We start from the raw sequence: 13270 nt of genomic DNA, 5'->3' as shown, positions 1-13270 counted from the left end.
CTTGGGTCCAGAGGAAGGTGTCAAAGCCCCTGAAACTGGACTTACAGAGGGTTATTAGCTACCACATAGATGCTGGAAAATGAACCCAGGTCCTCTGCAAGAGCATCAAGTTCTCCATCTCTACAGCCCCAAATTAGTCATTTTATAGATAGGAAAACAAAGTGAGGGTGGTAGAGAGATGACTCAAAAGTTAAGAGCACTGGCTGCTCTCAAAGATCCAGGCTTAGTTCCCAGCACCCACATGGTAGTTAACAACCATCTCAAACTCCAGTTCTAGGGGACTGAAAACCCTCTTCTGGCCTCTGTGGCCTTTGCACACAGGTTTGCACCTACATACATGCAGGCAAAACACACGAAAAATAACAAATTTTAAAGAAAATAAAGTGAGCATGTCAGTGGTATGTCGACGTTAAATAATCAGGGATGGTGAGAGGGTTCAGTGGGTAAAAGGCGCTTGCTGTATAAGCCTGGAAAAGTCAGGTCGATCCCCAGCACACTCCAGAAAGTTGTCCTGTGGCCTAGTATGCCCGCCAGGGCAAACGCCCACACAGTAATAAATTGTTTAAACAGCACACCAGGGGTTAGAGTGGCATAATGTAGAGGCTGCCAACAGTGACCAGAGCAGACTGGGCTAGGATCCTGTCTGCACCTAGCCCGGCTCTCGATGGAACTTATCAAAGGACTTGGTGTGAGAGAGTCCTGGACACCAAGACGAAGTGTTCTTCACTGTGGGCGCTGGGACAGGGGGGCCACCACTCGAACCCGGCGGCCACAGGACCGCGTCCCACACCGCCGAGCGGTCGGATGGGAGGCTGCCGCCGTGCGCCTGCGCGACTGGCTCCCCGGCCGGGCGGCTCCGACCTCCGCCGCGCCTTGACAGCCGCACGCCCTGATAGCCGCACTCCAACTCCAGCACCATCCAACGCCCCGCCCCGTCGCCGTCAGCGGGCGGCCAATAAACGGAGAGCAGGAAGAGGCGGGGCCACCGGGGCCGCCCCAAACACCTACTTCTAACCAGTGGAGTCACAAGACTTGAGCAGGGCGGAGCTAGCCCGACCACCCAATCCGCGGTTCGAGGCCGCCACGCAGCGCCCACTCCCGGAGTCAGGCTCCGCCCTTCGCGTTGACGTACACTGGCCAACCTATAAACGACTGAGCCCTGGGGTTGAGGGGGCGGGGAGAGGAGGCGGAGAGAGGAAGGAGGCGTTGGCTGAGGAGGAAGAGGGAGGAGGGGCAGGGAAGTTCTGGCGGAGAAGAGGCCGAAGACTCCAAAGAAGACAACCGGAGGGTACGGTGCAGCTCCTCACTGCCCAGCCGCCGTTCGGGATTCTTCGAGGCGCGAGTCCGTCCGAGACCGAGGACAGGAGGAAGAGTCTTTTATGTCGGAGGACAGAGAAGCTCAACCCGTCACCGTTGCCTCACATCCGGGGCTTTGGAGGGCTGGCCCCCGCGGCCCCGCCCCCCCCCTCGCGCTTTTCATGGCTACTGGAGGCGGAGGCTGGCGAAACTGGGCCCGGCGGTGGCCCCTTTAAATTTATTTAAAGGGGTGGTCCCCCAACTCTGCCGACTCTAACGCCAGCCTTAAAGGGGAAGCCGTGAGCCGAAGCTGACAAATTGAGAACTGTGCTGTTGGGAGAACTGGTGCAAGTGGAGTTTCTCACCACTCACCACACCCCCACACCCCCGTCCCACGCAAGAAGTTCTTTAAATTCATCTTAAAGGGGAAGTGGCCGCTTGTGGAGGACTAGAAACTTAAGTGCGAGCTCTTAAGGGGACGGGCTGCTGTTTGAAGGCCCCTGGACTCTTTAAAGGGGTGGCCTCTTTCAGCCGGCGGACTTGAGACACTTTTAAAGGGGAGGTCTGCGTTTCAGGTCGAGCTTTCGGCCCCTTTTAAAGGGGTGGCCCTTCCTCTTCCTCGGGGAGACTTGCCTCGACCCCTGGCAGGGGGCCACCACCGCACTAGGCCAGCCGGACACAGTTGGGTCGTCTTAAAGGGGCCTGGAGCTGGACAATTTGAGGCCTCGCCTTAAAGGGACGGTCGCCCCGTTTTCATCGTCGCGGCCCCGCCGGCCCTATAGGGGGGGCCTTCGGGCTTGTCGCCCCGGGGGCGGCGCCGGCTCTCTGGGCCTTGGCCTTGGGGCAAGCTTGGGGCCAGCGGATCCTGCTTTAAAGAGGAAGCCGTGGCCCTCTCGTCCCTGGGCCACCGCCTGCGCCGCGCCTGCGATCCCGGGCCTGCAGACAGGCCGCTTTGGACCCCGCCGCCTCCGGATGCGGCGCTGAGGGCCGTCACCATGGAGACGGCCGCGGCCCCGGGCCCGGGCTGGGCAGCTGAAGGGGAGCGGCGGCGAAGACGCTGCCCCCGCCGAGACCGAGACCGGGAGCAGCGGCGCCGCCGAGGTCCAGGCGGCGACGCGCCCCGGGCCCTGTTGGCCGCCCAGCGCGGCTCTTCGTCCTCTTCGTCGCCGCCGCCGTCCGCTCGACCCTGGTCGTCAGCTTCCTCTGGAGAGCGGCCTGGGGGCCTGAGACGGCGGCGGCCTCGTCCCAGGCCTCGGCCACCGAGGCCGCGAGCTCGGAAGCGGCCTGCCGGTTCGGGCAGCCGCGGGGAGGAAGAGGAGGAGGAGGAAGAAGGGGGTGCAGACGACGGGGAAGCCGAGGAGGAGCCTGAGGAGGAGGAAGAAGAGGAGGAGGACTTGATCGATGGCTTTGCCATCGCTAGCTTCGCCAGCCTTGAGGCCTTGCAGGTGTGGCCTAATGGGATTTGGGGACCTTTGGGGGGTTCACAGGGGCAGTGAGGATACAACCCCTAGAGTGGGTGGGGTTGAGGGAGGAGTGGTGACACCCCAAACCAGAGCAACCGGCTCCTCTGGCCGGGCCTCTGCCCCACCCTGGGGTAGAAGGAGGTAGAGCTGGTCTCTGGGGACTAACCAGGTTACCCTGCCATAGAAGCAGTTGGGTAGCCTCGGCACCCCTAGAGAGTTGGGGAGCTTTCCTTTTCCATCCACTTCAGTCCCTCCTCCTCTTCTTCCTCTTCTTCCTCCTCCCCCCTCCTCCTCCTCCTTCTCCTCCAACTCCTCCTCCTCCTCCTCCTCCTCCTCCTCCTCGTCCTCCTCCTCCTCCTCCTCATCTTCCTCCTCTTCTTCCTCCACATCATTGACCTCACAATCTGTGACTCTCCTCCTCCTCCTCCTCCACAGAAGGATGCATCTCTTCAGCCCCCAGAGCGACTGGAACATCGGCTGAAGCATTCTGGGAAACGGAAGAGGGGGGGCTCCAGTGGGGCCACTGGGGAGCTAGGGGACAGCTCAGATCGTGAGCCTGGCCGGCCCCCTGGGGATCGGCCCCGAAAATGGCCCAATAAGCGGAGAAGGAAAGAGGTGAGCTTGTCCCAGTTCCCAATCCTTTAAAATTCCTTAAGCAGCATATCATTCATGTAGATTGGTTTTCCATCAACATTGCAACTGTCCATCCTAAGAGCCAGGAGTAAGGCAGAAGAAATTGGACACCCTCCGTCCAGATCTGACAGACTTGACTGCAGTCAAGACTCACCTGCTTTTGTTTGTGCTATGTGTACTTCAAACATGCTCACAATTCAAGAGACACATCAAAGAGACTTAGTTGAATTAAAAATAAATTAGATGTGATCCCTGCCCTTCCTCTAGCTGGTAGCAGCCTAGAAGGAAAGAAATAATCAACAAGCAAATACCAAGGCCAGTTTGAGCAGCTGCACAAGGCAGTGATCTGGGAGAGATCTAGGAGCAATGCTGCAGAAACCCACATGAGGAAGCCACTCATTCTGTCTGGGGGATGGGTAGAGGGTTGTGGTTAGGGAAAGCCCCCTAAAATGTCATGGGCCCCAAAGTATAGTCAGAAGTTTGCTAAGGGGAGAAATGAAGAAAAGTTGTTTTGAACAAAAAGATGTGAGAACCTGGTATATTTAGAGAGAATGGCAAGAGCATTGGGAATAGAGGTATGCAGTAACCAGAGAAGCTAGAAAAGGCAATTGAGAGGCAGTCTTGAGGGACCTTGAATGCCTTGCTGGGAGTTGAGACAGTTTCCTGGCCAGTCAGCCTCCCTTACCTCTGGACTCTGGTCTTTCTCAGGCCTTCTCCCGTCACTCTCTGGAAGCTGGATATATAGTAAGTGTCTCTACCTATAATGGCCCTTCCCTCCTCCTTGGACTCAACTCTTCTATCTCCTGATGCCTCTGCTTTCCCTTTCAGTGTGACGCAGAAAGTGATCTGGATGAGAGGGTGAGTGGAGCTAGAACTTGTTGGGTGGGTATCATTACAGCTTGTCAAGTGATCTTTAACTTAAAACCTTCCACGTGTAACAGCTGTTCTCAACTGGGAACATTGGGTATGCTGAAGGAAGATTAGGTATGGGGGGATGAGAGTACAGGAAGGTTTAGTGAGGTTTGTGTTTTGTTTTTTAATTTGTATGTGTGGGTATGGATATACGTGTGTACGTACAAGCCTGCGTGCTATGGTGTGCATGTGGAGGTTAGAGGACATCTTACAGGAGTCAGTTGTCTCCTACCATGTGGGTTCCAGGGATTACACTTGGGTCATCAGGCATGGAAGCATTCATTTTATCTACTGAACCAACTCACTGACCCTGTTGTTGTTGCTTTTAATGGTGAACATGGCTAGGTGGCCAGAGAATTGAAGGTCTGTGTCTTTGGGTAGCACCCTTCTCAAAAGCTTTGTAGCTTTCCATAGGAATCCAAAGTAACTGAGCTGAAATGGTTCTTCCTGTGGCCATTAGTCTTTTCTTATAATTACAGTAGTATAGATTAGAGTCTGAACAGGGGACTGTCTGTGGTCACAGTAGTGAGGACACCAAACCAGTTTATTATTAGTGTTAGTTTTAAGGCAATGTGCCCTGACAGGTCATGTTCTACCTACTTACTCCGGTAAGGAGCTAAGTTTGCCCTTCCTGATGTGTATCTTGTTTTATCTCAAAAGTCCATGGACTTTGGGTGAACCAGAGTTGTGGTCCATCTAAGGGGGTGGCCACCTATCCATTTCTAGCCACATGAGAATGGGAGACCATTGTCGAGAGGCCCTTAAGTCCATGTTTTAACAAGAAATCTCCAGCTCTGAGAATATCAGCAGCTTAAGGTTTCTGCTGATGCCTTTCTGTAGGCCAGGCAGACTTACAAGCCAGGAGTTAGTCTTTGCTGACAGTTTGCTTTGGTTTGCCTCCATCTCTTCACTCCATTTCTGCTTTGCTTCAGTTCTCCTGGCCTAGCAGATTTTTGGTCTTAGTAACTCCACTTCTTTTTTCAGTCCACAGTCTGATAGATCATAGCTAGGCCAATAGACATGCCACTACTTCCAGTTCCTAGCAGGCTTCAGACGCTGTTGGCTTAATAACCTAACCACTCCCTACCTGTCTTTCCCAGGTCTCTGATGATGACCTCGACCCGTCCTTCACTGTCTCAACCAGCAAAGGTTGGTCCCAAGGACTAGGATGAAAACATGAAAGGGATATGGGTGAGCATGAACTTCTGCTGAGCATGTCTGCCATCCTGCCCTCACAGCCTCGGGTCCCCATGGCGCCTTCAATGGGAACTGTGAAGCAAAACTGTCTGTGGTCCCTAAAGTGTCAGGACTGGAGCGGAGCCAAGAGCAGCCCCCAGGGCCCGACCCGCTGCTAGTGCCTTTCCCCCCAAAGGAACCACCACCTCCTCCAGCCCCTCGGCCTCCTGTCTCACCCCCTGCACCCTTACCGGCCGCCCCCAGTCTGCCACCCCCACCCCAACCGCAGCTTCGGGTCTCACCCTTCAGCCTCCGCACTTCTCCCTATGGCAGCAGCCTGGACCTCAGCACTGGCAGGTGAGTGCTCATGGGTCTAGTCTGATCTGATCTGATCTGATCTGGAAGGATCTGTATTCTGTGACTGGGATGTGGAATGAGTCTGACTTAAAAAGGATTGTGAGACTAAAAAGTTGGAGAGACAACTGGGTAAGATAAATGTAAAGACATTACTTCAGGACTTACCTGAGCCCTTTCTATATTCATGTGCAAGGATATCCAGTTTGTGCCATTTCCCAGTTGTATTTGCTAGGAGGAACTTTTTGTAAGGCACATCTGCTATAAATAATGTTCTTTGGAGCATACTTTGGGAAATGCTGCCATGATGAATAACAGTGCTGACCTTGCTGTCAGTCAGGCCTGGATTCAAATTCTTGCTCTGCCACTTACTGGCTATGTGATTTTTGACAAGTCACTTCACCTCTCTGAGCCTGAATTTCCTCCTTGCTGTAAAATGAAATACTAATAGTACTTTCTTCCTAAAGCTGTTGTGAGGATTAATTCTGAGTGAATGCAGTTCCCAAAGTGTGCACACTCGTCTTTAGTGGGACATGGAGTGATTTCAGGTGTTACCTTAGTAAACTCTAAAATAGTCACAACTTAGCTTTTATATACTTTAGAAAGTATGGGTAATACCTCAGAGTTTTGATTTTACATTAATGCTTTAGGATGAGGCCAAAAAGAGAGTGAGTTAAGTTATAGAAAAATGAACTGGTATAGCAGAAATGGTTGCATGGCTGTGGGAGCACTTGGGAAGGTGGTGTGACTTGTTGGAGATTGCATTAGCTCATAAAGCAAATGCCAGCAGTTGGTCTACAGTAAGTACTCATTAGAGGGTAAGAATTAATGATAATACTGTTATGGTGGTTCTCACAATTGTCATCATTATCACTGTTATTAAGAAAACTAAGGCTCAGAGAGGGGCAGTGACTTGCTCAAGGTCACCCAGGGTGTTCATGGCAAGATGGGTGTAGAATTCAGGTCACCTGACTCACAGGACAGAGCAGTGTGGTGCTACTTCCACTTAGGGTGGGAACCCAGGTGGCCCATTGTAATTAAGTGTCAAAATGAATGATCTGTTTTGTGCTGTGGTTGAGTCAGAAAAAGGAAAGTCATACGGCAAGAAATGACAGAGGCAGCTTTGTGGAAAATGAGACCTAAAGGGGGAAAAGGGGTTGTTGGGTGTGGGAGGCATCTGCTCCTAAGGCTGGGTTCCCTGGGAGGAGCCCCTGGGGGCCAGGTTCTGCCATCTCCCATGTGGAGAACCAAGGCCACAGCATCACCCAGGCTTCTGACCCCACCCCTCCTGTCAGAGCTAGCACCTCCCACCCCCTCACTCATCTCCCCACTTCTCTCCCCAGCTCTTCACGGCCGCCCCCCAAGGCCCCGGCCCCTCCCGTGGCTCAGCCTCCCCCCTCATCATCCTCTTCGTCCTCCTCATCATCATCTGCCTCCTCCTCGTCCTCGCAGCTCACCCACCGGCCCCCGACGCCCTCACTGCCCCTGCCTCTGTCCACCCACAGCTTTCCTCCCCATGGGCTGCGGCCTCCCCCACCCCACCACCACCCCTCCTTGGTCTCCCCTGGCCCCACCCTGCCCCCACCCCCACCTCTGCTGCAGGTGCCAGGGCACCCTGGGGCCTCAGCCGCTAACGCCCTTTCTGGTGAGTTTGGGGTCCTGACCTGGGGGTGGGGTGAGGGGGTGGGCCATCACCCCAAGTGTGGGCCCCGTTGGCTTTGACAGGGCCCAGGGGCCGAGGAGGGAGTGGCTCAAGGCCAGAGGGAAGACCAATCACCTGGACCCAAGGAGGCTGACATGGTGGCATCAGATATTAAAGCCTTCTCCCCCTCCCCTCCCACAGAGCAGGACCTGATCGGCCAGGACCTGAACTCTCGCTACCTGAATGCCCAGGGTGGCCCTGAGGTGATGGGGGCAGGGGGCTCGGCCCGGCCCCTGGCTTTCCAGTTCCATCAGCACAACCACCAGCACCAACACACCCACCAGCACACCCACCAGCACTTCACCCCCTACCCCCCAGGCCTGCTGCCTCCCCACGGCCACATGGTGAGCTCTTCATTGGGCTGCTGAGGAGGCTTAGAGGCCTGAGGGAGGGTGTCACCTACAGGGCAAGGATGGCCCTGGGTCCCTGGCTAGCAGCTTACTCTTCCCTTCTCTTCTCTAGTTTGAGAAATACCCAGGAAAGATGGAAGGCCTTTTCCGGCATAATGTGAGTGTGTGTGATAGTGTGTGAGATATGGGAATGGATGCATCAGTGGTGTCGCTCTGACTGTTGGGGTCCAGTCTTCTGCTCCAAAATCAAGAGCTTTAAGCATGGGAGAGCCCCCTGGGGGCGTTAGGGTGGAGATAAAGGACTTATGGGCAGACCAGACTTGGGCTGTACCTCCACCCCCTGCTTGGACTAGTCCCCTTCTCTCCACAGCCGTACATGGCCTTCCCTCCCGCAGTACCAGGGCTCCCTCCAGGCCTCCCACCGGCTGTCTCCTTTGGCTCCCTGCAGGGGGCCTTCCAGCCCAAGGTGAGCTCCCAATCCAGACAACTACCTACCTCTTCTCATCCCTTAACAGATCCAGACACTCTGTACCCATATACCTTCTCCCAAAAACTATGCCTACCCTCCTGCCCTCCCTTCTGGACCCAGGTTTTTGCAAAACCATGCTCCCTGTCCTGTCCCATGCCTCAACCTGATTATAGACCCTTTATACTTGGCACCAGCACTCCTATCTGATCCCTCCACTCCCCTTTCCCAGAACACGAACCCTGAGCTGCCACCACGACTGGGGCCAGTGCTGAGCGGGCTCCCCCAAAAGGGAACACAGGTGAGGGGGGGCAGGTCAGGTCCTGGGGGAGCTGGAAGTGTGTTGAGGGGGGAGAGTAGGGTAGATTGAGGAGATTGAGCTCCTGGCTCTTCTCTGTAATATACAGTCAGATGTATCCCTGGGACTCTTTAAGAGAGGATTTTTGTAAATAACAGGTTTTCCTGATGACATTGTCCCCCAAAATAATTAGAATAGTGGTTTTGTATTTTTTTTGTTTTGTTTTGTGATACTGGGGTCAAACTTAGGGTTTCACACATACATTCTACCATTGAGCTATATCTGCAACCTAAGGACAGTGGTTTTTATAGAGGTTTTCAAACGTAAGTCATACAACTCTTTTTTTTTCTTCCTCCAAATGACATCATACCAGGAAGCCCTCTCCATAAAACATTTAAAAGATAAGCTTCCCTTTTGCCAAGTGGCTAGGGACCTAGAATGCTTCTCCCTGTTTGCCACATGCACAGCCTTAGACCCCAGGGCTCTTGGAATGTTGTGAAAGCACAGAACTCATTCCCTAAAGAACAGACTAAAGTTTTTTTTTAACTTCCTTAGAAGGTTTGTTTTGTTATATTTTGTTTTCCTCACTAAAGTAATCCTAACAAATTCCATTGTATAAAACTGATAGGACAGTTTCTCTGGGAAAGAAACCAATCCTTCCTGGCCTTCCCAACAGGGTACCACCCTAGGATCTAGTTCAGAAACCTGATGCAAAAGGAGCAGTATCTAGAATGGAAGAAAAAATAGGAAGGACATTTTTTTGGCAGGCAGGAATGGTTTGAGGGAGCCATGGTCTCAGGGAAATTGGGGGGAGAGTGCTATGCATACGAGACATCCAGGTCAGTAGAGCAGGTCTGAATCGCCTCCAATCTCTCCTTTGCCATCCTCAGATCCCTGATCATTTCCGGCCACCTTTGAGGGTGAGTTTGGTGAGGATCTCAGGCTGCATGAAGCTGGGACTGGTGTCAGGGTGTTTGGCTGAGGCGGGTGGGATCTTGCTTGGGAAGGATTAAAACACCCAACGTTTAGTGTTTTTACAACGCTAGATGTAAAACGGTAGAGTTTTTAAGTCACAGCCTAGGCTTAGATGTAACTGGCCATGGGACCTTGGGCAAGATAGTTTATCTCTCTGAGCCTCAGTTTCCTAGGCTATAAAATGAACTTAATCATCCCTCAGTTGTAGGGATGGTGATTGAGGATGTTATGTGGCAAGGTTGGGCCTAGGGTCAGGCCTAGAGTGGGTGATGAGTGAACATTTTCCTTCCCTTTCCCTTTGGTTATCCTGGGGCGGCAGAAACCAGGAAAGTGGTGTGCCATGCACGTTCGTGTGGCTTACATGATCCTGAGACACCAGGAAAAGATGAAGGTACTGGGGCTGGAGGACTGACTGGGGAGAGTTGGGTCTGAGAGTCAAGGGTTTTCTGAACTCTGGGTAGTGATTTCAACAGAGCTTAGAAAAATCTTAGCAAGAAACATTTTCTCCCTGTCTCCATCACTGGTTCACAGCACCTAAGTTCTCTGGCAAATTACAGGGCTGGTCAGAGAAGATGCTGAAAGAGGTAGAGGAGAGCACTTAATTCTCCTGGTGCTAGCCAGCCCTTGGAGGGGAACTGAGGGTGGGAGAACAAGAGTAGGGACCTGCGAGTCACAGGATTAAAAGGAGAGAGAAAGAAAAAACAAAAAACAAACTGGACCCAGACACAGCTCCTCACTGCCCCTCTCCCTATGTCCCATGCAGGGTGACTCCCACAAGCTTGATTTTCGCAACGACCTCCTGCCCTGCCTTCCAGGGCCCTATGGGGCCCTGCCCCCTGGGCAGGAGCTCTCCCACCCGGCCTCCCTCTTCACTGCGACTGGTGAGTCTGGCCAGCCCTCTTAGGGTCTACAGCCCAATGCCCATCTTGTAGCCTCATCAGAATCTCCCACCTCTCTGCCCCAGGTGCCGTCCATGCTGCAGCCAACCCTTTCACGACAGCTCCCGGGGCCCATGGACCCTTCCTGAGCCCCAGCACTCACATTGGTAAGAGCCAAGGGTATGTTGGGCGTTTCAGACCTTGTTCTTAAAACATTGAGCTGGGAATCAACAGACCTAAGGAACAGCTGGAGTGGGGTAGGTATGGGTCTATTTGCTTTGTGGCCTTAGGCACTCTGCCTACTCTGAGCCATGATTTCCTCTTCTGAAAAATGAGTATAGAAGTACTGGGTGATTCCCACTCTGCCAGTGCAGACTCCTCTCTGAAATAGCCAGTTGTGTGCCACCTGGAAAAGGAGAATACAGCAGGGAGGCTGTGCAGGCCCAGGGGAAGGCATAGTCGGCCTAGGGAACTTGCAAGCTTTGGGGAGAGATATTTAGCCTAGCTATGGGTAGAAAAGAAAGAGTTGAGCCGAAGTAAAAATGTTTCTGGCTGGAGAGACTACAAGGTTCCCATGGACGAGTGGGCTAGTTGTTCTGACAGCTTCGTGACATATGTATGAATTTAAGATCAGACATGGTTCTTAAAACTAAACCATCAAGGGGCAGGCATGGTGGCACACACCTTTAATCTCAGCACTAGGGAGGCAGAGGCAGGCAGATTTCTGCAAGATCGAAGCCAGCCTGGTCTATATAGCGAGTTCCAGGTCAGCTGAGGCTACAGGGAGACCCTGTCTTAAAAAGACCAAAAAAAAAAAACCAAAAAACAAAAAAACAAAACTAGGCCACTAAGGGCTCCAGCCTCCTTACTACTAACTTGCCTCTTTGCCACCTTTTCTTTGGGGTTGCTCAAAGTTGGCTTCCCTGTACTCTGTCTGACCAGTCTTTCTTTTCTCCCACAGATCCCTTTGGGCGTCCCACAAGCTTTGCCTCCTTAGCTGCCCTCTCCAATGGGGCTTTTGGAGGCCTGGGCAGCCCCACATTCAGTGAGTCCTGGGTAGAGTAGGGGATAAGGAAGGGATGGGAGCTATAGCACTGGGACTATATACTGGAAGGCTGTCTGTGTGGGGTATCCCCCTCCTGGCCTCCGGTGCAGTCTTTGCCCAGAAAGAAAGCCCAGGGGCCCCACCAGTCTTTGCCTCCCCACCAGACCCCCCTGGCCCCTGTCATTTTTACTTTGCCTTCTGTCCAGACTCCGGTGCAGTCTTTGCCCAGAAAGAAAGCCCAGGGGCCCCACCAGCCTTTGCCTCCCCACCAGACCCATGGGGCCGCCTGCACCGCAGTCCTCTGGCCTTTCCTGCTTGGGTCCGGCCCCCTGAAGCTGCCCGGACACCAGGCTCAGATAAGGAGCGACCTGTGGAGCGGAGGGAACCCTCTGTCACCAAGGAGGAGAAGGATAGGTACGCCCCCTGTTTAGCTGCAGTCCTACCCACTCCAGTGCTGTCAGCCACAGAAATACTTTAATTCCATACCCCCTGTGCCTGCCTTCCTCAGGGACCTTCCCTTCTCACGGCCCCAGCTACGAGTTTCTCCTGCTACCCCCAAGGCCCGGGCTGGTGAGGAAGGGGCCCGGCCAGCCAAAGAGTCTGTGCGTGTAAAGGAAGAGCGGAAGGAAGAGGCTGCTGCTGCCGCCGCTGCTGCCGCCGCTGCCGCCGCTGCTGCTGCCACCACTGGGCCTCAGGGCCTTCACTTGCTTTTGGAGAGGCCCCGGCCACCTCCCTTTCTTGGCCCTAGTCTGCCAGAGCGCTGTGCCGGCTTCCCAGAGCCAACCTGGTTGGCTGGGCCACCACGCCTGGCCAGGCCACCACGCTTCTATGAGGCAGGTGAGGAGTTGACTGGACCAGGGGCCATGGCTGCTGCCCGCCTCTACAGTCTAGACCCTGCTCATCCTTTGCTATATGGCCGTTTGGCTCCTCCACCACCACCTGCTGTGGCTCCAGGAACCCCTCACCTTCTCAGCAAGACCCCACCAGGAGCCCTTTTGGGGGCACCACCTCCACTTGTGCCCGCTCCCCGTCCCAGTTCCCCACCTAGGGCCCCTGGCCCAGCCCGGGCTGACAGGTGAGGAGAGGTGAGGGGCAGGGGCAAAGCTCCACTCCCCCTCCCCCCCATTCCTTGTGACAAAATCCTAGGGCTGAAGTTTTTAAGCCAGGGTTGGAAGGCAAAGGTCATGGACCTAGGAACAGAATCCCCAACCCCCACAAGGTCAAGTATCTATCACATGGACTGTGGGGTCACTGAGAAGACAGAGGTCACAAGCCTCTAGAGAGAAGTTGTGTTTTTGTACACGCGTGTGTGCGTGTATATGAGGGAGATATTTCAGAGGTTATGTTTTGTGACCTCTTGAGGTGCATCATTGCCCCCTCTAAGGGCCTCTAGGCCCTTGGCCTGCCTCCCCAAGGGCTCACTAAGCCAGAGGCCAAAGTGCCCCCCTCCCTTTCACCTACTACCCAAGTTCTCATGCCCTCCTAGGGCTGAGGAAGGAGGAGCTGAAGGAAAGGGGGTTCCGTGTACATATTTATCACCCCTTCCACAAATCCCCCAGACCTTTTGTACATTTTTACAGGGGTGCCCCTCCCAACAATCCCCTTCCTGGTTAATTAAATCCTCAGACTGGTGCTGTGTTCCTAGCCTCTGGCCTCTCTGTAGGGGGAGGGTGTTCCAGGGAAAGAGCCTGGTGGGGACAGGCAGGAACTCAGGGCTTGTCC

At 54.0% G+C, this 13270-nt stretch overlaps 1 protein-coding gene across 4 annotated transcripts in view; it reads left to right on the top strand.

Moving 5' to 3' along the window:
* Fbrs (fibrosin) overlaps positions 1-13060 on the top strand; it is a 16292-nt gene extending 3232 nt beyond the window's left edge. Inside the window, exons 1-18 of one of the 4 annotated variants that reach the window (XM_029559029.1) lie at positions 830-2741; positions 3195-3374; positions 4101-4136; positions 4221-4250; positions 5405-5453; positions 5543-5837; positions 7178-7479; positions 7678-7880; positions 7999-8043; positions 8257-8352; positions 8585-8653; positions 9541-9570; positions 9945-10016; positions 10389-10506; positions 10590-10670; positions 11465-11548; positions 11755-11962; positions 12057-13060. In XM_029559029.1, the coding sequence (XP_029414889.1) occupies positions 2292-2741; positions 3195-3374; positions 4101-4136; positions 4221-4250; positions 5405-5453; positions 5543-5837; positions 7178-7479; positions 7678-7880; positions 7999-8043; positions 8257-8352; positions 8585-8653; positions 9541-9570; positions 9945-10016; positions 10389-10506; positions 10590-10670; positions 11465-11548; positions 11755-11962; positions 12057-12627 (2919 nt within the window). In that variant the 5' untranslated portion in view covers positions 830-2291 and the 3' untranslated portion in view covers positions 12628-13060. Of the gene's footprint in view, positions 1-827; positions 2742-3194; positions 3375-4100; positions 4137-4220; positions 4251-5404; positions 5454-5542; positions 5838-7177; positions 7480-7677; positions 7881-7998; positions 8044-8256; positions 8353-8584; positions 8654-9540; positions 9571-9944; positions 10017-10388; positions 10507-10589; positions 10671-11464; positions 11549-11754; positions 11963-12056 lie in introns of those variants that run through there. The other 3 variants (XM_017795816.2, XM_008823843.3, XM_029559030.1) reach the window with 3 other exon arrangements.
* The last annotated feature ends 210 nt before the right edge of the window (positions 13061-13270 follow it).

This window comes from Nannospalax galili, unplaced genomic scaffold, assembly GCF_000622305.1.
Source record: "Nannospalax galili isolate Female #2095 unplaced genomic scaffold, S.galili_v1.0 scaffold788, whole genome shotgun sequence".
Classification (NCBI taxonomy): Eukaryota; Metazoa; Chordata; class Mammalia; order Rodentia; family Spalacidae; genus Nannospalax; species Nannospalax galili.
The sequence above is the reverse complement of the archived record's forward strand: the minus strand, read 5'-3'. Positions and strand labels throughout refer to the sequence as shown.